The sequence below is a fragment of the Vicugna pacos genome, chromosome 20, assembly GCF_048564905.1.
Source record: "Vicugna pacos chromosome 20, VicPac4, whole genome shotgun sequence".
In the NCBI taxonomy this organism is placed as follows: Eukaryota; Metazoa; Chordata; class Mammalia; order Artiodactyla; family Camelidae; genus Vicugna; species Vicugna pacos.
The window spans coordinates 8911999-8936667 of record NC_133006.1 but is presented as its reverse complement, the minus strand read 5'-3'; the positions used below and the strand labels follow the sequence as shown (position 1 = coordinate 8936667).

General features: G+C 50.3%; 1 protein-coding gene across 1 annotated transcript in view; it reads right to left on the bottom strand.

Moving 5' to 3' along the window:
- Nucleotides 1–24669, bottom strand: part of TRAM2 (translocation associated membrane protein 2) — a 67412-nt gene that overhangs the window by 28303 nt on the left and 14440 nt on the right. The window contains exon 2 of the mRNA XM_072944813.1: nucleotides 1136–1199. Within this exon, the coding sequence (XP_072800914.1) occupies nucleotides 1136–1199 (64 nt within the window). The remainder of the gene's footprint in view (nucleotides 1–1135; nucleotides 1200–24669) is intronic.

The following is a 24669-nucleotide window of genomic DNA, read 5'->3' as shown; positions in this document are numbered from 1 at the left end:
AAACATTAACTGTAGTTTTTGGATGGTGGGGTCATGCGTGATTTGTATCTTCTTATGTTTAACTGTATTTTATAAACTTCCTCTGAGAGTCATAAATGTACTGCGGAAAATGTCTATTTAGAAACAAATTTTCACCAGTCACAAAAGGACAAATACGGTACGACTCTACTTGGATAAGGCCCTAGAAGAATCAAACTGATAGCGACAGAAAGCAGAATGGTGGTTGCCAGGGGATGCGGCAGGGGAGAGTGGGGTGCTCTTGTTTAACAGGTACAGACTTCGGTTTTGCAAGATGAAAAGGGTTCCAGAGATGGTGGTGGTGAGGGCGGCACAACCATGCGGATGCGCTCACTGCCACTTAGAAACGGCTAAGGTGGCAAATTACATGTTAAGTGTATTTCACCACCATTTAAAAAAAAAACAACCCTCTAAATCATAAGTACAGCTGGGTCTAGAGGTGTCCGAGCTATGAGGATTTTCAAGAGACGGGGTACAGAAGCCTGAGTTTGACCTTGGACCACACGGCATCGAGCAAGGCAGTCTGAGGGTCCCCCAGGTGGGCTGGCTCCTGACTAAGACGCCGGCCATGGCGTCTCCTGTCTCTTCTTTCTCAAGTGTGGAGTTTCCTCCCTCTCCTGCAAGCGTCCCTCACTTTGATTCTGGGTGAGTTGGCTGCTCCAGAGGTTTACCTCCCCACTGAGCTTGGCTACAAGGACTGCAGGGGCAGGTGAGCCCAGGAGAGGCTCCAGCCACATCCTGCAGAGGCTGTGGGGTTAGGGATGTGCCCCCAGTGTCCCCCAGCAATGGAGCCAGGCCAAGGGAGGAATCTGACCTCCAAGTCCAGAAAACTTGCCTCTCCACTGAAGGACGAAGAGGGGACTGGACTCACCAGGAGGACACGGGTGCTCTGCGGCTGAAAGGGCGCCATGCCCAGTCCCTGGTGGTGGACCCGCGAACCCCAAGCTGGCAGAGCCTTGGGCTGCATGTGGCCCACAGCTGCATCTTAACAGCCACATGGGGTTGGACACTGAGTCTCAGTATCTAAAAAGACCACACACGCACACAGGAAAAGGAAGCTTCCCACACCTCCGGGGCCCACGGGGCCCGGGAAAGACAGGAGCCAGTGTTTTCCTACCTGCAGTAGGCACGCTGACGTTATACTGAGGTAAAATAAATAGGAAGGCAGTCTTGGCGGTGACCTGTGAAATAAAGGGAGAAAGTTCCAGGTTAGCTTCTTGGCCACATCGAAAGAAACAAGCAGAGCCTGCTACCAGCCCTGGGCCCCTGCCTTTCACATCTCAGACCCACAGGCCTCTCCAGTGATGGGTTTTACCTGAAGCGGAGTTAGCACCGTTTGTTTGGTTTGGTTTTTCCCATTTTTTTAAATGACATCCCTCCCAATACCTGCACTAAAAACAAACAGAACAACAGGAGGCCCTGGATGGCATCCAATCCTGCACCCACTGCAGATGGAACGCAACAAGGTGTGCTCGGCCGGCCGAGAGCTCACAGGCCGAAGGTACGGACCTGCCTGCCGTGCATTCATTCACTCGCTCATCCATTCAAGTATTCATCAAGCTAGGTCTAGGTACCCAGCACTGGGGAAGACAGAAAAGAATGGAAGATGAGGCCCCAGCCTTCTGGGGGTTTCCAGAACCTGGGACCTGCCTGAGGTTTCCCCAGCCCTGCTGGCCAACCGCACGGTGGGCAGCAGCCCCAAAAGTCGAACCCCAAGCTTCAGAAACAGAGAATTCCAGCTGCTCATTTCACATCTGCCCGACCGTGAGGTGAGGGCAAGACACAACACCCTACTCTGCTGGTTCCTCTATTTCAGAAAGCTGCCTTGAAAGTCTTGATTGTGCTGTGAAAAAAACTGTGGTTGTCACCTGGTTATTAACGGCCAACTCAGTCCTGCAAATTAGCCGCAGGACAGAGACGGAACATGGGGATTCGAAGCTTGGACCCCAGCACCGAGTGCTCCGGCTCGGGCACTGCCTCTGTGCTTTGCTGGCCCTGCAACCATGAGCAGTGATCTGACATCTTGAGCCTCATGTCCCATGTCCCTAAAAGCCATAATAGCTCTGGTCCCCCAGCTGGTCTGGGTGGCGCTGGCCTGCTGTTCGCCTTGTTTAAAGCTCCCCAGATGTTTCCCCTGATGTGCAGCTGGGGCTGAGAAGCACCGCCAGACAGTTCTGGAGCAGGTGCAGGGGGCAAGTTGGGGGCAGCCCCCAGGGACCCCTCATCAGCAGAGTTACCGGTTCTCCTCTAAACAAAAAGGCATGAAGGATGCACCGCGGGTGTGAGGGAAACACACGGGGCCACGGCAAATACAGCAGGGAAACGAGTGAATGACGTGTCCCAGCCCCTCCACGGTGGCCTCCTGATGCGCCCAGAGGGAGGCTGCTGTCCTGGGTCTACCCTGTCTGTTAGGGAGCCGAGCTCTCCCCGTGACAAGACCGTTCCTCTCCAGCGGGTGTCGTGTGCTCCTCGTGCAGCGATGCCCGAGCCTTCTCGTGTGTTCCTGCTGTTGTCTGGGACGTGGTCTGTCAGGCTTGCAGGAAAAAGTCCAATGACAGACAGAAAACAAACCCATGGTTGCCACAGGGGCAAGGGCTGGGAGGGGGATACATCAGAGGAGTTTGGGATTAGCAGATACAAACTACTATATATAAAATAGATAAACAAGGCCCTACTGTATAGCACGGGGAACTACATTCAATAGCTTACAATACCCTACAATGGAAAAGAACATGAAAAAGAATATACACACACACACACACACACACACACACACATATGTATAGCTGAATCACTATGCTGTACACCTAAAAGTAACACATTGTAAACCAACAATACTTCAAAAAAAGAAAAAAAAAAGCCCAAGGAGACTAGTGTGAGAAGGTGCCCTGGAAACACAAAGTCCTGTCCAATGCACCCAAAACCTAACTGCTGTGCTCAAGACCTTTTTCAGGGGACTCCCAACCTCCCTGCAGCCCCATGGCTTGAATGGCATTAGAACAGACAGACCTTGTGCTGCCCACTACTTCATTCTGGGGGTGTCAGCCCCTCTCACTCTGTATCCTACTTCTGTAACTTCCCCCACCCAAAACCCCAAATCCTATAGACCAGCATCTCACTCGTCCTCCACAACCCAGCTTAACCGTAACCCTGAGTGCCAGCAGGCTGCGCCTTCCACTCCGAACCGCACTGTCTACTCCCACGTTCTCCCCTCAGGGTCACTCCTTGAAGGTGGGCCTCGCCCCCCGTTCAGGTAACTAATCTAGATGCAAAATCAAAAGCTGAGTCTGGGCTGGCCCTCCCTCACTCATATCTGCCCTTGTTCTCCAGTGGAGCCGCCCTAGCGCTGTTATCCAGCTGTCCTCTCTCACCCACTGTCACCCACCAGCCTTCCTCGACACCTGTCCAGCCGCTCACACCGCACCCACGTCCGGAAGCCCCAGCACCCGCACCCCCGCCTGATCTCTCCTCGCCTGAACTCCGCCAGCATTCGCCATCCTGGACCCACCTCCTAACTCCACACTGTGCGCCACGACTCCTTGGAAGACCAACCTTGTCTTCTGGGGCTGACATCCCCTTGGGGTAAGATGAGAGGAAGGTGGGGGAAATAGGAGAAAGGCAGGAGGGCAGAAGAAAATGTTTACCAAACGCTGTGCCCCGCTCGCTCAGGGTACAATCCTTCAGTTTCATTCTGTTTCATTCCCTCGTCTTTTAAGCTGGTGGGCTGGAGTGGACCCCCGTGAGGTTTGGGCTGACCAGTACCCCTTCCTGCCTTCTCAAGGGCACCAGGATTTCCTGAGGAGACACCTCTCCCCAGCCGTGTGTGGGGGGACCACTCTGGTGACCACTGTCCTCCTGGTAGGATGAAGAGGCCAGACCCTCTCCCAGCCCGTCAGACACCCTCTCCTGGGCTCTGAATCCTGGGCAGGAATGGAGAGAGAGAGCTGGTCAATGCCATGTGCCTACCGGACTCTTCTGCTGGGTTCCCGCAGCCCTGCCCCAGAGCACAGACCCTCATCAGCTGTGCGAACCCCCAGATGGCCTCCTGAAGGTGGCCAGAGTCCCTTCCTAAGATACATCAGAATCCCACACGTAGAGCACTGGAGTCCAGCCCCGGCTGCATAATGAAGTCCCTGGGGGAGCTTCTAGACTCTCAAGGCCTGGGCTGCCCCCAGCCAATTACCCCCGCCCTCCAGAGCACCAGGCTCCCCAGGGCCGCCCACACACAGCCCCTCATGGGAGGCGGGGAGCTCTAAAAGCCAGACGTTCACCGTATGTTCTCAGCTTTCCTCCCTCTCCCCAGCCCGAGTCCTGTCTCTCTCCACAGGTTTGGGGCCAGTTCTCTGAGCTTTTCCTATGCACGTATCCACTTAGAATTTACTTCATTTTACTTTTGACATTATAACTTGGGACTGTGTTTATACCACTTGACACAAGGGATTAAAGAGTGAAAAAATTATAAAAGAGCTACAACTTACTAAATACTATTTAAATCATTTTTTTAAGCTCTGTTAATCAAATAGTTGTAGCAGGAACACACAGACCAAGGCACAAATCTATTCCGTGAAACTGAAATAGTGACATGGAAAACATGCAGCTCAACCTGTCGTTCACTAACATCCACGCAGAGGTAAGTGGCTGTAAATTAAAGCTTCCTTATCTCCACTAGAACTTCTCACTAGCATTTCCTACAGGGTTGCCCCTAATGTTTAGCACCGACAAACTCAGCCACTCAGGCTCCCATGAGAGTGGACACAGATGGATGGACCTTTTTCTTTAACATCTTTCTTTTTATCAAAAAAAAAAGTTTAGAAAACAGCAGTTCATAAGGGCACAAACAAATCAACAGGGGGCATACTAGTGGAAGACGGACGAGACAAAACTAAAAATGACACTGGCTTCTTTAATTGCTTAAGAGCCCAACATGTAACAGGCAGAAAGTCTGTTTTAAACAGATTGAAAAGCTGTGTTTTTGTCTCAATTTGCCCCAAGTTCAGTATATACACACCCACAAAAATGGTGTGGGAAGGGACGCCATCCTACACAAGAAGCTGCATCCTGAATTGGGGGGACAGCTGTTGAAACAAGAGTTAAGACAATAGAGCAGGAGATTCTAAATGCTAAAAGCATAATCCCACTTTTTTCAGGGAAGGCAGACGTCTGGTGCACAGGCTGGACAGATGCTCTTGGCCTGGTCCACAGTATCCAGTCAATTCTTGTGACTCACAGTTGTCCTGCTCTGGGAAGTCACCGTTGAGTTCTAGTGACACCAGAGCACTGCTCCAAGGGGAATATGGAGTTCAGGTCCAATGGGCCTCTGGTGGTCACAATATTTCCATCAACCGATCCAGGTGTAACCTTAGTTTATGTGTGTTCTTGCTGAAAGACGCTGTATGAAACAGACACGGCTGACATGTGAACACTCGAGCTCAGGGCTGAAGGACACACCTATGTTCTCTGCCAGGCCAGTCACGGCCACCCTGCGCTCTGGGTCACGGCGCCCCAGCATCACGCATGAGGGCCAACTGATGCAGCCAAGTCACCAACAGAAAGCACAAAGGTGCATGAATGTGGCACTAAGCAGACAAGGCCACTTGCTCACGGCAGGAGCTGGAAGGAGGGGCAGAGTGCCTGTCACTGGTTCAGCTGGGGACACTCTCGTCAGGGGAGCCAAACGTCCCACTGCCCAGAGCACGTCCACAAACAACCGCAAAACAGCCAAGAGGTCGGGGTTCTGGGGCTGTGAGCAGCAGCAGTGCAGACCCGACACGCGGGAGGAGTGGGGTCATCTGTCTCGGGGCAAACCTGAACGAAGGTCAACAAGGGCTGGGGGCTTTTGTTTTGTAGCCTTTACTGGGGTATCATTTATGCACCATAAGGTTCACCCTTTGTAAGTACACACAGCTTTATGGGGTTTACCTTTCCTTGATGTTAAATTCCCCCTTTATTGCAATGAAAGTTCTAGGAAAGAGAGGATCTTACACATCTTGATTATCTTTGATCCACTGCCTGGAACAGTGCCTAGAACAGCCTGCATCCAGCAAGGGCTTGTTAAATGAATACACGAGGAAGTAGGGGAGCCCGTACTGTGCTGTTGCCTGGCCCTCAGCTCATCCTCTGCCCTCCCTGATCCCCTGGGCGTGTATTCCCTCTCCCCCTGGGGCCCATCCCAGTGCCGGGCACATCGCAGGTCCCTCATGAATGGCTACTTGATGAGCTAATACCGCAAGCAGCTATAAACCACAGATGAAGGTTTAACAAACGCTTTCGGAACATGATTCCAAGAGGACAGGATCTGGGACCCCGATGAAGGCAAAGATTCGAGATTCCAGTAGTTTTCCACCCCGACCCCCTGGTCGCAGCAGTAGGAACCAGTTCAAATCGTGTACTTTCCTTTGCAGGCCGGCACGCCTGCTCCCAAGTTACCACATCTCAGCAAGAAGATGTCTGTTCCCATTTTACAGACGAAGAAACTAAGCTTGGGGCACAGAGAGGCCCCTACCAGGACCTCACAAATGTATTCAATTTGATTCTTTAACAACGTGTTCCAAGAAACAAATGTATGACACAGTACGGCACATAAAACAGAATGGTGACATAAAATAGAAGCAGGAGAGGACCAAAAAATACATACTGAAGGCAAAGAGGAGCAGCAGGGAATGAGGCTGATTCACAAAAATGCATTCTAGGAAGGCGGACTCATTGGCTAACGGCAGCCAGAAACTCGGCCTGAATTTTTCCGGAGCCATCAGAAGAAGGAAAGTGTGATGGGCTCCTGGATTCACCTCATCCATTTAAAAAAAAAAAAAGACTGCCCCCCTCACCCCTAAAAAGCAACTCTGCCTCTCCAGCACGAAAACCGACTCTCTGTGCTTGACAAGGCCCTCTGGCACCCCCAAACTTCACTCCATGCTCCCCCAACCTCCAACCGGGGGCCAAACAGCCACCAAGCCCCATCTGCCAGCGCAGGTTGGGTTCGTGCAGCTCAGAGGGCTGAGGAATGGGAGCCTATAAAAAATGTCATTCCAATGACTTCCCATCCCTCTAAGGCTGTTTATAGGAAACACGATTGAGTTTAATAGCAGTTTAAAGGCCAGACTCAGTGGGTGAAAGGTTAAAAGTGAAAACACGCTAATATGCTAATGCAAAGGTGAACACTCAATTATGTGGGAGGGGCCACCCCCACACACACACACACACAGAGGAAGCCTTGCTCAACTTTAAACTCAAACAGAGCACCAAGCACAAAGGCTGTGACACTGAACACGCTCCTGTAGCCACAACAAAACCAAAACCATTCCACATGCTGTGTCCTATTAGGGACACACGAAACTGAGCTCTCGGCTGCAACCAGACCAAGGATGTCAGTAAAACAGCTGCTTCCAGCAAAGCGTAATGGACTGGGTGGGATTCCAGCCCCCGTTCCCTGGGGGGCAGCTGGGTGACCTCAGCCCAGGAATCACACGTCTCTGGATGCCAGTCTCCTCATCCATCATCGACAACAATAATGGTGGCAGATGTCACCAAGTGCTTACTCAGCGCCAGGCACGGTTCTCAGCGCTTCACAGAAATTATTTCCTGTAATCCCCACACAACCCTACGAGGCAGACACTAGTAACACCCCCACTTTATAGACAGGCATGAGGAGGATCAGGCCAACTGAGGTGGCCCTCAGAATGGATGTCCTTAAAGATCCTCTCCACCCTCAACTCCAAAGGGCTGGTTCCAGATTTCCTGGTTCCACTTACGTCAACGCCAAAAACAGAGCCTCACGCTGACAACTTGCTGAGAGGTCTTCCCAAAAGTTTAAAATCTGTTACTGCTTCTGCATCTCGTGAAGACGCAGTCTGGGTGTCATCTGTATCTGACCGAGCAAGAGAGCCAGGCCTCCCAAGTCAATCCTGCTAGCCCCAGACACCGGGCAAACCTTGGCTCCCCAGGACCCCCTCTGCTCTCTGTTCACTGTCCGCTCACACCTGGGCACCAAAGGTGAGAGTGAGGAGAGGCAATGAGAGCAGATGTGATGATACCACGTCTTTCCCTGTGGACAGCATTCAACACTTTGGTCGGGTTTATTCTGTTTATTTCTTGGCCCTCAGAAGGGGCTGCATTGGAAGATGGGCCACCAAGGACAAGGGAGGGGAGGGGGGCCCATGTTCACAGAGCAGCCCTGCTCCAAACTGCTCTGTGCCATCAACACCGCCTCGCCCACCTCGGGGCTGAAACATGGAGTCCACGCGGCTGACCCGCAGCCCCCACGTCTTCCTCTCAGGAGCGCAGGTAGGGCCAGGGGACCGTCCCCTCTCCCAGCCCTGCCTGCTCTATGAAGCCGAATGATCTCCACTCAGAATTTCCCAAAATTGATTTTGCATCTTTCTGCCAAGGCAGTGGATAGGAAAATTTCAGTCAGACAGGAAAACCTTTGAAAGTCACGCCCAATTGGTGAGGAAGGTTTTTTTTTTTCTTTTTTTTTTTTTGAAATAAAAGAGTCTTTTAGGCCTTCTCTCCCGGAGTGTTTGCTTCCTGAGTCCAGCTGGTCACCTGCACGCACGTTTTTACAGCCGGGACGCAATGTCCACAGTTTGTAGCCCACTCTGTCCCTCAAGAAAAGGCAGACACAGCTGAGACAAAGATGCTTTTCACGCTTGCTTCCCAAAATTCCCCGTCTGGATGGCCAGAGGCTGGCAGGGAGGGCCGAGGGCCTGCAACCAGGGGCAGGGTTCTGACAGTGCCTTCTGTGTGGCTTTTAGCAATGCCTGGAGATTCGGTTTTCTCACTTGAAAAACTGCCTTGACATAAGAACTAGGCAAAGCAGCCCAATGTTCATAGCAGCACTATTTACAATAGCCAAGACATGAAGCAACTTAAGTGTCTGCCAACAGATGACTGGATAAAGAAGAGATGGTATGTGTGTATACACACACACACACACTCACACACAATGGAATGTTACTCAGCCAATGGAATATTATTCAGTACAAAGGAAAGAAATAATACCATTTGCAGCAACATGGATGGACCTGGAAATTATCACACTAAGTGAAGTGAGCCAGAGAGAGAGAGACAAATATCATTATGATATCACTTACATGTGGAATCTAAAAAAGTGACACGAAGGAACTTATTTACAAAACAGAAACAGACTCAAAGACATAGAAAACAAACTGATGGTTACCAAAGAACAAAGAAGGTGAGGGAGGGAGAAATTAGGAGTCTGGGATTTGCAGATATAAACTATCATATATAAAACAGATAAGCAACAAGGCCCTGCTGTACGGCACAGGGAACTGTATTCAATATCTTGTAATAACCTGTAACATGATAAAGAATATATATATGTATAACTGAATCATGACGCTGGACACGAGAAACTGGCACAACATTGTAAATCAACCATACTTCAGTTAAAAAAAAAAAAAGAATTAGGCAAAGCTACTCAAACACTCAACAGATCCTCTACAAGCTCGTGTTCACCAGGCTGAGCAGACTCACTATTAACAGTCTTGATCGCGGTTTCACAATGGATTAAAAAATGACAATGTATATTTATGAGAAAAACCCATCACTGGAACAGCCAGGATGAAGTACCATTACCTGCTTTAGCATATTTATCGGCTCTAAGGTCTAAACTTTATACTGGGATCAAGAGGAATTTAGAAAGGGTCACATACAGAGTTTTAAAAATCCTTGAGGCTGAGCTTTTAAACAAGACACATACGAAGACTGAATTGGAAATTAATTAAGTACTGAAGAAACAGGAGGCGGTCGAGGGACAGCTGTTTTCCCACTTCCTTCACAGCCACGACTTCATTAGGATTTTATGAACATTGCATACGTATGTAACCTATGCTTGTAAAAGTTGAACTTGACCCACTACGTGCCTTACAGAGAGCCTTAGATAAAATGCATACATCCCATGTAATAAATATATTTTTTCTCTGGAGGCTTTTATATATACATACACATATACACACTCCCATCTGCTCCCTCAAAGAAGAGCTGTGGTCCGTATTTCAAATACTCTGACTTGGTTATACACCTCACTCCCCTTCACCCTCAGCCCCAGCAGCCTTCCCTGTATCTGATGGCTCAGCATAACCAGAAACCGTGCCTCATGGAAGTGAGATGCCAAATAAAAATAAAGAAATGCTTGGTCATTAAAAATAAGAATAATAATAAAATTAAGAAGGGCTCACACAAAATACCCTTTTAGAGTGTAAGTATTCTTATGTTTATATAAGAGTTCAGATTCTCCATGGATTATTCCTCAAGCATACACACTGGTGAGGACAAAATCTCTTTACTTTTGGCCAAAAGCCACCTGGTCAGATGCAATATCATCTTTAAAATAAGCAAAAACTCAACACAGAAAAAAGGAAGGGTTTTTGGAGCGTAGAATTTTAGGCTCTGAGTAATTTTGGGGGAGTTAAGATTAAGTAGCATTTTACAAATGATAAATGCTGGAGAAGGTGTGGAGAAAAAGGAACCCTCCTACGCTGTTGGTGGGAATGTAAATTGGTGCAGCCACTATGGAGAACAGTACGGAGATCCCTTAAAAAACTAAAACTAGACTTAACATATAATCCAGCAATACCACTCCTGGGCATATATTGGAGAAAACTATAACCTGAAAAGACACATGCACCTCAATGTTGATAGCAGCACTATTTACAACAGTCAAGCCATGGAAGCCAACATCAGCAGATGATTGGATGAAGAAGATGTAGTGTGTGTGTGTGTGTGTGTGTGTGTGTGCGCGCGCGTGCATGCGTATACACACATACATACATACTCACGATGGAATACTACTCAGCCACAAAAAAGAATGGAATCATGCCATTTGCAGCAACATGGACTTAGAGATGATGTTAAGTGAGGTCAGACAGAAAAATACGAATATCATATGAAATCTCTTATATGTGGAATCTAAAAAAAAAGACATAAATGAACTTATTTACAAACCAGAAATAGACACACATAGAAAACTAACTATGGTTACCAAAAGAGAAAAGGGTAGCGGTGGGGGGGAGCAGATAATTAAGAATTTGGGATTAACATATACACACAACTATATATACAACAGATAAACAACAAGGTCCTACTGTACAGCACAGGGAGCTATATTCAATATCTTGTAATAACCTATAATGGAAAAGAATCTGAAAAAGTATATGTTTATATGTATAACTGATTTACTGTTGTACACCTGAAACAACACTGTAAATCAACTACACTTCAAGTTTAAAAAAAAAAAAAGATTAAGTAACATTTTAGACTTGACTGTAGAAAAGGAACCACTGTACCAATACATCAGAGCCTGGTCTGAGGGGCAGTTTCTAGAGGAGCTTTAGCTGCGTAAAGCGGGAAGCACAGAGAGGGTCTCATGGTCATAGATGTGTCTGCAACAGCCTGGCCCCGACGATCGTCAAGAGTGGCTTCCAAGGAGAATCATCCCCGAGGAACTGACCGCATTTCCTGGTACCCAGGGAAGTGGAAGGGGCTCTGAAGAGTCTGGGGAGCCAGACTGGGCGGGGCCTGCGTATATTTGCCTTCATTTGCTTATTTATCATTAGGGAAGGAGACAGCAGTTGGACAATGATCTGCTGTCACCATTTTTAATTATTCACCACCTGGAAAGCTTCCTACTTCAAACATCAGCCTGTCAACCCCCACCTTCTAACGGAAGAGCCAGGCACGCGGGGAGAGCTTGCTAGAAAAATCAACTGGAGAAAGCAAAGAAGCATCTCCAAGGGCCCCAAACCAGGCCTGTCAGCGGGGCTGATGGCCGATTCTCACAGGGGACCCTCAGATTCCTCCTGGTACTTGTGTTGGGCACACAAAGAGGGGCACTAACCCAGGCTGTCCGCCTCTGCCCTCATTCAAACTGCGGCAAGAAGGCAAATGAATGAGGTTTTACAGTAAGTCACTCCTCTGGGATGTTAGATGTGGACTCTGCCATGGTGGTTCCTGCACACTCACCCCCACCGCGGGGTGAGGGAGCCAGTGAAGGGTCCTCGCCCAGGCCTCTCTGGTGCCATCCAGCACCAGGGCCTTACCCTTCAGACCCAGCAAGAAGGTGAGCGCCGGCCAGGACCTCCGCTCTGCCCATCTTGACTCTGAATTGCCTCTCCTTCCCCCTCTCCAGGGACATGTGTGATAACCGCACTTCGGGCTGCCCTCCAGCCTATTTTGCATGAAGCCACAAAGACCTGCCAAGGACCACCTGCGGGAGGGCATGGGGGCAGGAGAAGTAACAGATGATGATTTGATTCAGGTGAATTGAATCAAGGCCAACGAGGTGAATGAAAAACACCCAGCACTCAAATCTCCCTGTTTGTCAGCAAACAATATTCACCAGGGGAAGTTCCAAATCGTCTTCAAAGTCAAGGAGGAAAACAACAACATAAAAGGCGAGAGTTCCCAGAAAAATGGTCTACAGATAGACAGAAAATACAAGTCTAACCCCAAAGGCACCGCTTGAAGTAAACACTGCTCACACTTTGCCACAAATCAGTCCCCCACACCCCTGAACCGAATAAACAGAGTCTAGGCAAACGCTGATATTTAGGTTAAATGCTACATTCCAGATCCTTCTCTCTCTCACACACGCACGCACACATACACACTTAGACACAGCTATATGTATTGCTACAAAATCTCATCTTAGTAACTGAAACTGGCATTTTAAATGACACCTAAAAACGTGTGATGCTTTTTCTCTGCCCAGGAGCCCAGCCCCCATCACAGCCTCTCAGCACCCCAGGAGGCCGTCTGTGACCTCATACATGGTAAAGCAGCCCAGGAAGAAAACCAAACCTCAGGGGGAGAGGCCGGACCGAGTCTGAACCCACTGCAGGTCCTCAGAGGCAGACGGGTGGCTGGAGGCACCATCACCCGAGGCGCAGTGTGCAACTGCCCCCCTCCCCACCACACACATGCTTGCTGATAAATCTGGGCCTTGGAACCAGAGCCAGGGGACAGATGTCCCCCACCGCGGGCCCACTGGGCGACTCCATTTTAGGGGGACACAAGAAGGCACAGGAACTGCTGGGACACCAGTGACCTTAAGCTTTGGCCAAGAAGCACAGATCATCTCCATGCAAGAGAAACACCGTGAGATCCAAAGGAGGGGAGGGCACAGACACACACAAGGGTGGGGGACTCCCTGCCCAGGCCTGGGGTTGGGGGAGGCTGTTCCCTTGATTCTTCAGCCACTGCTTGGTCCCTGCACTGTACACACACCCCGAGGTGGGGACCAGCGCCATGGCCTGCAGAGGCAGATTAAAGAACCACCCTGAGTGTGTATCTCCCCTCACTGCACTGGGAAAGACGACAGATCCGTCTTCCTAAAATGCCACAGGCCCTGCTCCACAGTCCTCCATGACTCCTTAGTGCCTACAAAGCAATCAGGACCCCTGCCTGGATCCCAGGACTCCAAAAGTACCCCCACCTAACCTAGACTCCCAGACAAGAGAATGCCACCCCCCACAGCATCCCAGGCAGGAAAGGCACCACCCAAATTTGGAGCCCAGTCAGCTTGGAAAAGCTCACATACAACGCAATGTCATTCTTATTAGGAGGTGGCCCTCTCACCATGGAGACCTTCACCAGGGAGGGTCTGCCTGACCTGTATCCTAAAGGGATGGACAGGCCAAAAGAAGGCAGGAAGGGGGCTGCATGCACTTGGGCAGAGAGGCGGGAGAAATACGACTCCTGGGAAATGAACGGTCTGCGTGCGGAAGGCAATGAGGCTAGAAGTGGGTCCTCTGAAGGGTCCTTTATGGCAGGTATAAAAACCAGTCTGCTACCTGGGGGAGGTTTTAGGCAGGGAATAACACAGTGGGGCTCCACCGTAGAGAGCTCATTCTCCCAGGGCGCAGAGGACGGGCTGGAGAGGGACGGATAACGCAGGCTGGGACAAAGGTGACGGCCACAGACACAGGACAGCACAGGCGGTTTTCAGGGGACGCAATGGCACAATAATTTCAGGTGGAGAAGCAGCCAAGAGTGGGGCTCTGGTCTTGCTCAGGAGATGGACGCACTACACAGAGCTTCAGTAAGATGTGCTTGGTCTCAGGATGGTTATTTAGAAGCTTGTGGGCGGTGGTACAACCAAGAGAGAAAACAGCAGAGGTCCAGGGCCGAGAGGGGAGAGGAGCGGGTGGGAGGGGGCTGAGAAGGACCGGTCAGAGAGGCGAGAGGAAGCCCAGAAGGGGCCCAGTGGCCAGGGCAGGAGAGTCAGGAGTCCGGGCTCCGGGGAGAACGAGTCAGCCTGGGACTGAGATGTTTGCTGCAGGGGGAAAGCGGTCTTAAAGGGTCTTTTCTCATGGCTCCACAGTGAGGCTGGAACAGTGCTTGGTACAGAGCAGGACCCTACATGCAGAATGAATGAATGCATGTGGAGTCCATCTGATTTGGGACCAGAAGATCACCAGGGATCTTGCTGAATAAATAAATGTTGCAGAGGAAGAGAGGACAGAAGTTGGCGCACACGGAGAGCGTAAAGGGGAGAGGGGAGGGGAGACAGAGTGTAGATGGCTTTTTCTGGCAGCTGGGAGCTGGAGGGGGTGATAGGTCTGGCAGGAAGAGCTTGAACCTCCCTGTGGTGAGAAGACCGAGGAAGGAAAAGTGGTTGGATACGCAGAAAAATAATGGGGGGAGCTGGATGGAATATGTCGATTCAAGGGGGATTTCTTTAGGTAATGAGACCCAGAACCCCAGGAGAGGGGTGGCCGAGGGGAGCACCGGCCCCGGGCAGCTTCCCCAAGATCCCTGCCACCTCTGAGGTTCTGACACTTGTCTAGATACAGAGAAGATGCACCGTCAACACTCCCTGGCTGAGACCATGGCTTTACTCATCTTTGCACCCCCAGGGTCCTTGGCACAAAGGGAGGGACTCAGTAAGTATCAGTAAGTGCACTGGGTTTGGAGAAAAACCGATCTCCTTGGGGAAGACTTCTGGGAAGGGGAGAGCTGAGCTGAGCTAGGAAGTCATACAGACTGTGGATAAGTAAAGGGGAGGGGTGAGGTCAGAAGAATCACAACTGTACTGAGAAAGCACAGGAAACCCCCAGGTAGAACCGTCCAGCTGAGTACAGTCATGGCAGCTTTCGGGGGGGCCACATACTGCGTGGGCCAGCCTCAGAGCTCAGCTGTCCCCACTGGCTCCAAATGAGCTACTCTAGAACGGGAGAGGAAAGGAGATCCAGCCCTCAAACTCCTTGGAGCTTACATACATTCATTCATTCACTCATTCATTCTAAACGCCACGAGGCGCCAAAGTCAACTGTTTGCCTATGAGTTCATCAATGAGATGCTAGTCCGGCACTGTGGGCATTTCAAAATCTTGCTTCCCCAAAATATCCAAGCCCAGGTGGAAAAACAATTGCTTCTCTCAATCAGAGGGAGGTAACATTTAATATAAAAGGGAGGCAATGTTGTCATGGAAAAATTTGAACCCTTTATTTCCAGCCACAAAACCGAAAGGCTGTTCCATATTTCATAATTTACCAGTTAAATTTGATCAGTTACCTGTTACAAGTGAGTCTGAGCTCCTGCGTGTGAAACTGTCAAGGAAGCAATTTCCTGTTGGTTACAGGTATTCCAGACCAGTGGTACCTGGACACGGTGATCAGAATCCCAGTTATGCTCCACAGGAGCCTCCTCTTGGTCCCTGAGAGCCGAGGCTTTGGAGCACTCGCCTGAAGGAACTGGGTTTAAGTGGTACTTGAGAATTAGGGCAAAAGAGGAAAGCGGGGGCATTTAACATGCTGCTGCTTTTCTGGAGCCAGGACAATCCTGGTCTCAGCAAAGATCAGGGGAATAAGTAGCTTAAAATCAACATGTTCCACAATTTGGCTTATTGCAGTTAGAAAAATCTGTCCCAAAAGCCCATTGTCAGAGTCTGTATTTCAGGAGCACCAGTGCCGCTCCCACCACCCTTTCTGATGGCCTAAATCAGGCAGGATTCAAACAGGAGGCAGCGGAGAACCAGTCAGTGCTACTGGGCTGGGTGATACTCCTTCCTGCCCTGGGTCCCCGAGTAGAGGGAGGATGACCTTGACGGAGGGCACCCATGGGCTTCCTGGACATCTGGCTTCACTTGAGTCCACAGGGGATGAGAGGGCACGAGGAGGGTGTCACTGCCTGGCTCCCTGCCCACTGGGCAGACGTGGCCATGAGGACGAGCCCCTCCCTTCAACCATGGCTCTCGAGAGCATCACCTTTCCCTCCTCCTCTCTCTCCCAGACACCTCAGGAAGTTCTGTGTCCACTCCATCCCCCACTCTCTTCAGGTTTAGGGTTATCTGCCACTTTTTCAAGCCCTGGGGGGGGTACCATCCCTTATCTGTCTGTTTTCCCTGATCCTGGCCCCACTCTTGCTAACAGTGCCTTCAATAACCTTTAATCACCCCATCTGTTTCCTGACTGTAGCAGTTACGGCTCCTCAAATAAAAGGCTTAATGCTAACATCACGTGACAATCATCAACCTCACTGGCAACAGGGCACTTCAAATCAGCAAAATTCTCTCCCATACAGACGTGCTAGGAATACTCCCCGGGAAACTTGTGGGAGGCCGACAAGCAGCCCCTCTCCGAGGGCCAGTTAAGTTCTCAACGACCAAGGAAGCTGACAGCCAGGAGAAACAGTTTTCTCTGTGCAAGATGCGCTGGGACTGGGACTGGCTTCTCACAAACTCCCATGGAGCTAAGCAGCCCCACTCCCCGCCCCCGGCTGCAGGCCAGCAACACCTGCCCGCGGGCTTCAGGGGCCTCTGCCAGGACCCCGCTGCCCTCAGGCTGCCGGAAGGGTCCCAGGCCTGGCTCCAGGGGGCTTCTAGCATTGATTTTGGAAAGTCACACCCACGCCAGGGGCTGACTTCACACCGACAAATAACGTCTTTGAAATAAACGGGAAAGGCTCTCGGCCCGTACGTGCTCCAAGTGCCACGTGAAGGGTTTTGTGGGCTGAAGGGGTGAGAAAGGGAGTCCTGGTCCCACATCTCCTCGGATACAAAGCAATTCTTTTCCTTCTCCTTTCTGGGGAGAGAGCCGGCACTGGGTGGAGGGTGTGCCCCGGGGGGATAGGGGAGGGAGGAGGGAAAAGTCTGCAAACAAACCGGCCCTGGGCTCTGTCCTACCTTTCCTCCAGCTGAGCAGCCCGAGGGCAAGTTGTCTGCCAGGCCTCCCCCGTGTAAACACTCTGGCACCAGCTGGGCCTTGGAATCTAAATCTCTGCCAGCTGGCGACCTGGAGATGGGCTGGATTAAAGGAATGTGTAATGAATGGGGGGGGGAGACGGGGGCTGTATTTACCCAGAGTGGAGTCTGAGGGGGTCAGCAAGGCGCTGGCCAAAGGGGGCTCTGGAAGTGGAAAAATCCGAGGGGAAGAGGAAAGGGCTTCCATGTGCCCAGGTGCACGCCCCACCCAAACGGCCCAAGGTTGTTATGTTCATTTCTTTCTCTCCCTTTTACAGACTGACTTCTTTGTCCATCTCGGTCCCCGCTACACCCACCACACCCCCCGAGCCAGTTACACGCGGCCCTTTGAAGGTTTCGCAGCTGGCTGCTCCAAAAAGGCTCAGCGTGACCAGACAGCACGGACACCTGATCCTCTGCGATCCCAATTTGGGAATGTTAACGCGGAAACCCAAGCCACGTGCTGACAAGCAGGCCCTGGGCCACGCGGGGCCCCAGACGCAGGGAGAGCAAGCAGTCCCTGTGGCCGGCCTGGCCTCCAGCCTTAAAGACAGAGACTCCAGGCTCCTGTATGCAAAGCCCAGAAGCCAAGGATTCAGAGGACACAGACCACTGGACAACCAGACCCTTCTCAGACCAGCGGAGGGGACGAGGGACAAAAACAGACCCAAGTCCAAAGTCCTGGTGGGCGCTGGCGGCCACACCTGCCCGGAAGCCACCTGCAGCCCTACTGAGCACCTGCAAGTCTCTAAACCCCAGATGTGATACCTATCAAAGAAGAGGAAGCAGGCAGCCCTAAGCACTGAAGGAAGACAGTGCAGGGAGGAGGCAGGGGGCTGTGGCAGGCAGCTGAGCCAAGCCAGATGTGGAGCCTCAGGCTGCTCCCTCCCCTGACATGGCCTGGGGGGGGGTCTCCTCTTTTTAAGGGTGCTCTCTGGAGTCCCTGAGCCCCTGCATACACAGATGCTTCCAGGACAGAGACTCACCCCCAGGTACAGGGTTCAAGGCTGGCCCCTTCTTGCTCCCTTAGAAATCCTGCCCCGTGGCTGCTTCTATTCCAGGGCCACTCAAATCGACTTTCCCACTCAGATCTTTCTCCTGGGGGTGTTCCCCACCTGCTCCCATTTGGCACTGCAAAAACCAAACTATGCATCTTTATTCCCAAGACTGGTGCCCTGGAGACATCCCTCTATCTGCCCAGGTCCCAGGCTGCAGACCCCCACCTGCCCTTACAGCCACCTGTTCGCTTTTTCCTTTATTATGTTATTAAATCCACTCCACCCACACCCTCATCTCTCACCAGCCTACAGAAGAGGCTCCTAGCTGGATTCTCTGCCTCAGGTCTTAGCCTCTCCCCTCTCCTCCCGGCATCCTAGACAGAACAGCCACGCTACACAGAAGATAAACAATATAAACCCCCTTCAAAGCTCCCCACTGCTTACAGGATAACATCCAACCCTTTGGTCTGACATTCCTGAACCTTGCCCCCTCTGCACCCTTGATTACCACAACTCCCCAGACAAACGCCATACAACCACCCTGGATGTCCTAAAGAATATGCTAGGATATTACTCCATGAAATACTCTCCAAGGTCAACAAATAAGTCTGATGCAGGTATACAAGACTCGTTACTGCTACAGTAAAGGTTCTGACAAGTCCTGCAGTGAAAAAACAAACAAAAAAACTGTGAGGCTAGTGTTTCCCAAGCCTACCAGGCCCAGGAACTTTTACAGCATTTCATCTATTAACTGCTTCCTTCAGTCCTCTGGGCGCCTTTTCTTGCCTGGAATGCCAGCCCTTTGTTCTGCCTCGACTTCCCTTCGAGGGCCAGCTCTGACCTCCGCTGGTCTGGAAGCCTTCTCCCCACCCGTGCTCACTCCACGTCCTTCACTCCCACCGGAAGCCCATGCTGCCTACGCTCCCGCTCCCGCTCGACCAGGAAGCAGGCAAGCACAGGTAAGAGCCGGGATTTTGAAGTCAGAAAGCCCTGTGTTAAACCCCAACTCCGCCCCCAGCCACTCAGGTGGAGCTGTTCAGCCTGTCGGGCGCAGACAGAGAACAGAGGATCGATGAAAGAGAACAGCCTCCTGGAGGAGTGCCCCATCCAGCACGAGGCGGGCACGACACACATCCGATAAGTCACAGTTAGCCAGTTTCCTTCTAATTTGTGATCGCTGCTGTGTTGTTTATCATTTTCTGTGTATCTTCCCAATGGGTAAGCACTGAAAGCCCCAAGGCTAAGTGCTGCCCCCACCCCTCCCCCTGCATAGTCAGGTTCAACAAATAATGTGTTGATAAGGCCGCCCCCACCCACAGCGCGCCCTGCCACGGACAGCAGGTGAGTGCACTGAGCAAGAGGCTGTCAGGCCAAAGATTCCTGAAGGCAATCAAACCCTCTAAGTTCACAGAATCCCACCCCTCCCCGCCACCACGCAACCATCCTGCCCTGCCCCACCACCTGTTTGCTTCCTCCCCCCTAGAAGGGTAGGAGGCTGTTTGGAAACCAAAGGGAGTAGGTCTTGCCCAAAAGTGGCCTGGGTGGTCCATTTCCACAACTGGGCAACAATGGGTTGCTGTGTTAGGGTTTAAACTTTAAATTTCTCAATTGCTGTTTGTAAAAGCTTACATTTTCACCACAGGCCATTTCCTTCATGTGACTTGTTCAGTTAATAACTGGAACTGAGAGGTTTCGATTCCACTTCTAGGCAATCCTGACTTGCGTTTTTCTTGATGCTTTTGTAGCGCTTCTCTGGGTGGTTTAGAAATACCCCCACCGTTTCACCTTCTGAGCCACACTCTTCAAAAGGCTTCCAAAAAGCAAAGCTTTTATTTGCAGCAGGTGGGAACGATATCTCTACGATCAAGGGCAAGAGCTTATCTTTACAGCATCCCCTGGCTCCTCTACGGACCCCCTCTCCAGCTCTCCCCTGAACCCCAATTCCCACTCCATCTCCAGCCTCTCCCCCTCCTTTTCCATTCACCTTTCGGGCTCTCCAAGCAACAGGCCCTGCCACCAATCCAAACTTTCCATCTCCAAGAGGACAACAGCATTAACATGCCTTTTCTGATTATCAGAATGATATACATTGTGCTAAAAATATATAGTAGATATAAGCATGGAAAAAAATGAAAATTATGTGAAATTCTACCACACAGAGAAAACAAAATCACTGATTATGTTTTGTAATTATCCTTACAGCTGTCTTTTTATAAAAATAAAACAAATCCAAACTTTCAGAGAGGACCACACTAACATGGCATTCTACAATCTGCTTTAAAAAAAAAAAATGACCGTATGTTATAGACACCATTCTGTGACACTGCATATAGATTTATGTTACCATTTTCAACTGATTTAACCCCTTACTGGTAGGCATTTAGGAACGACCTCATCTTTTAGAAATGCCAACATCTCAAAATATTTGGATATGCAATTGAGTGATGAAAAGTCAGAATCTGGTCTATGCATTTTTATTATAATCATGAAAAACCAGTGTCCAGGCATACGAACAGAGTAAAAATGGAATCAATTGTGCCAAGCGTGAGAGCATGAAGAAATCTGTATGAAAGTGGTTTTCAAACAGCAAAGAAAGTCCTTCAACAAAAATAACCTGTAAAACACACACTCCCCATTATTTTAACAAGTCCTATGATAGTTAAAATATTTCAGGAGGCTGATCGCCACTTCATGGAACCTCATGGTTTTCTTCCCAGTGGGAAAGGAGACAGCGATCTGAAAACACGATCTTTTGAAAAGGGGAAAAGGTGATGGGTCATTCTGAGGCTTGAACACTGGAGGGAGGGCATTCCAGGGGAGGGAGAACCATGGGCTGGGGGCTCAGTCTCAGAGCCCACCCCGGACAAGCCGTCAGCAAAGGGACCCCACTTCCGTATTTCTTAGGAGTCTTGGTAGCCCAGGCAGCAGCCTTTGAGTGTACAAGGTGTGTCTGGGGGGCGCAGATGCACCAGGAATACACATCCCTGTGCTGTGAAAACCAGAAGCAGAGAGTGGCTGCCTAGTACCGCTGCAATGGTCACAGAATCAACTAATTAATGTTAGTGAATAACATCGATGGAGTCCGTACTTGGTATCAAGCTCTGTAAAAATGCTGCATGCACGTGCATGACTAGGTCACTTGATCCTTCCAAACACTCAGTGAGCTAGGCACAATTCTGTTCATTCCCCTTTTACTGACCAAAAACACCGGGGTACAGTTGAGTAACTGGAATTATCTGGTGGAGGAGCCAGCAGAGAAGCAGGCAATGCGAATGCAAAGCCTGTGCCCCCAATCTGCACCGGCTCCGTGGTATTTACAAGCCCGGCACGATCTGGCAACATGAAATGGAGAATCAGGGGGCCCACCCAGACGGCGAGGGCACCCGAGCCTGGAACCTGCAGTGTGTTTTCCAGAGGGAGGAGAGCCTGGGAGAGAACAGTCTGATGCACCGTCTTCTCCTGAAGGAGCTCTGTGTGCCACGACTGTCTTTCCCCTCTGGGAGGTCTCCGTGGAAATGCACAGGGCCCAACACCACCCGGAGCCAGGCCTCTTAGATCTGTTTGGTTTTACATCCAACCCGCCCCACCGCCCCCATCTGGGACTGCGGCCACGTCATTGTGGTCATTTTTCAGAGGTAAAATCAAGCAAAGACACTTAGCCCTAACCACAGAAGTCATTCCTGGAGGCAGCTGAGCCTGCAAGCTGAAAGACAGTGTATTTAACTTAAATGTGACGGGTGGGAGGGCAAGGAGACTATATTTGGGCAAACTATGGATGCGGGGGAGGGGCTGGTGAAGTTCTGGCGTGGGCGGCGGCGCCCTTCTCCCACTCCGCCCCGGCCGCGTGGCTCCAGGGCTGGGCTCTCACCCCGCACAGCCCAGCACTTCTCCCGGGGCTCTGCCCTCCCCGGCCCTGCGGGGCAGAGGGGCAAAGCTACTCCAGAGTGATGGGTGAGAACCAACCCCCGCCCCCAACACCACGCAGCCAACAGGAAGCCCGAGGTGGGGAGCCCTGGCGAGGGGTTGGGGGGGAACCGGGGGACCCACCCTGAGGCACAGCAGCCCCTCAAGGATCCAAAGGTACAGAGCCCCTAACCACTCTGGCCACACTGAACTGCCACCATTGGTTTTCTTACCCCTCCTCCCCATGAGCCTGGAGCGCGGAGCACGTCCCCAATCATCCCAGGTCGGTGCTCAATAAATATTCATGAGATAAATTTAAAAGAGTTCTGGAAGTTGATTGCACAACAACGTGCATGCAGTTAACACTGCTGAACCGTACACTTAAAAAATGGTCATACAGGGTAGAGGGGGAAAGGTTATTATGTAATTATATGAAATCATGTGTATGAAACTTGTGAAAATTATAAAGCACTAGAGAATTTAAAGAATTTTTCATTGAATTAAAAAAATAAACATTTTTCAATGGTTAAGATACTAACCTTTATGTTATTTTAATACAATTTTAAAAAATAATAGCACATATTACAGAAAAAACCGGTGTCAGCACTCAGATACTTCTAATACTAATTGTATGAAAATCAGTGTTCTGTTGGTTCAGTTGGAGATGTACAGCGTGGGTTTAAGTAGATAACTGTTATCAACAGTGAATCATGATTTACTGAAACAAAACGTCACAGAGAGAGAGCAAATACGACACTCAGTGGGTACTTCCAGGGGTCCCACAGCAGGAGGAGTCAATAATGTGCAGGTGGTTAGAGATGAGGCCCCAAATCCATTCAAGAAATTGGACCCTTCCAACAACCCCTCCAACCCCAGATCTCAGTGCCGGCACTCCTACTTGTTAAGGAGAGAAAACGCTGCTCATGGACCCGCTGTCACTCCCACCTCCTTATAGGACAAGGGGTGTTCCACAGAGTGAGATCCGTGGATGTTAAAAGATGTGACTGGAAAGAGATGGCCAATAGGTCTGACATGGTGGACGCCACTTCAGTAAGTTTATGTGGAACGTGAAACCTCCAAGGAAGGGGGCCTGGCGGGAAGAGTGTCACCTACCTCTCTGACCCAGAACCTTCCAGCCTCCCATCACCAACCCCCAAGGATCCCAAGAGCCTGGACTTCATCTCCGAAACATCATGACGGATTATTTGCGATATCCTGAGTGCAGGCCTGGCTCCCCAGTTTACTAGCTGTGTGATCTCGGGCAAGTGATTTGAATTCTCTAGGCCTCAGTCTTCTTCCCTTTAAATGGAGTAAGGACTCCGGCTCTGACCCCTGGCTCTGGCCTCTTGACCAGTGGGAGCCTGGCCAGGTTCCTTAGTCTTTCTAGACCTCAGTTCTCTCATCTGTACTGTGGGAGCAATCACGGCACCCATCCCATAGGTGACTGCGAGGACGGGACGACAGATCACAGGGCAAGTGCTCCCTGCAGTGCTCAGCACGAGGTGGGCACACAACACACTTGTTCTTCAAGCCTACAAACTGGGAAGTGCTATGTGAACATCAGTATCCTTTAAGGCCCAAGCCAAACCCACTCTTCCCTTAAGAAGCTTCCCGGATTGCAGGAATCTAAAAGCTTCCTCACCTCTGGGCTTACACAGTTCCTAAGACCACTGTATTGACCACAGGCAGATTTGGCCTTTAGTCGTACGCTGATATGCAGTGTTATACCTACGCTGACATCAAGTGATTCAGAAAGAATTCTAATCTCAAGCTCCCCTTTTTCTCAAAATATAACTGGAGGGGAGTTAAATGAATTTAAAAGCAATGCCTACCTACTGCAAAAACATTTCAAAGGAACAGATATAACATTGAAAACTGAAGTCTTCCATAAACTACTTCCTAGAGACATAATCAATGTTGACAGCTGGCTGTGATCATTCCAGATTTTGCCTGCACACATATAAACATATGTTTTTTATTAAAATGGACTTACCCCATACGTACTAACCTATAACCTGTGTTTTTCCCTCAGATGTCAGTCCGTGTCAATACATAAAGACTGACCTCATCCTCTCTTAAACAGCTATGGAGTAGTCCATTGTATGGCTAGACTCTATTTAATGGGTTCAATATAAAGGGATATTTAGGCTGTTTCTAGTGAATGATGACTTTAGGGCAAGAACTGTGTCCTCTATTTTGACATCTCCACGGACGAGGCACAGTGCACATGGTAAGAGTTCAGTAAATTCTATCGTGTAAATTCAGACAGTATTTGCCTCTGAGACGCAGACGGCCACTGGACTGTAGCCCACCTAATACAACTTCCAAAAGCCAGCGCTGCTGTGTGAGGCAGGGAGTAGTGGGCAGTATTCGCAGCGCGGGGCCCAAGATACAGCTCTCAGATCAAAAAGACAAACTGTTCCATACAGTCTCCTTGCTAGCTGCTTTCTTGTATTAAAGTTATGATGACCCAGCAGTCCCATGCCTAGGGTATGTATACCCAAGAGGGCTGGAAATATGACGTCCACACAAACACTTGTACACGCATGTTCA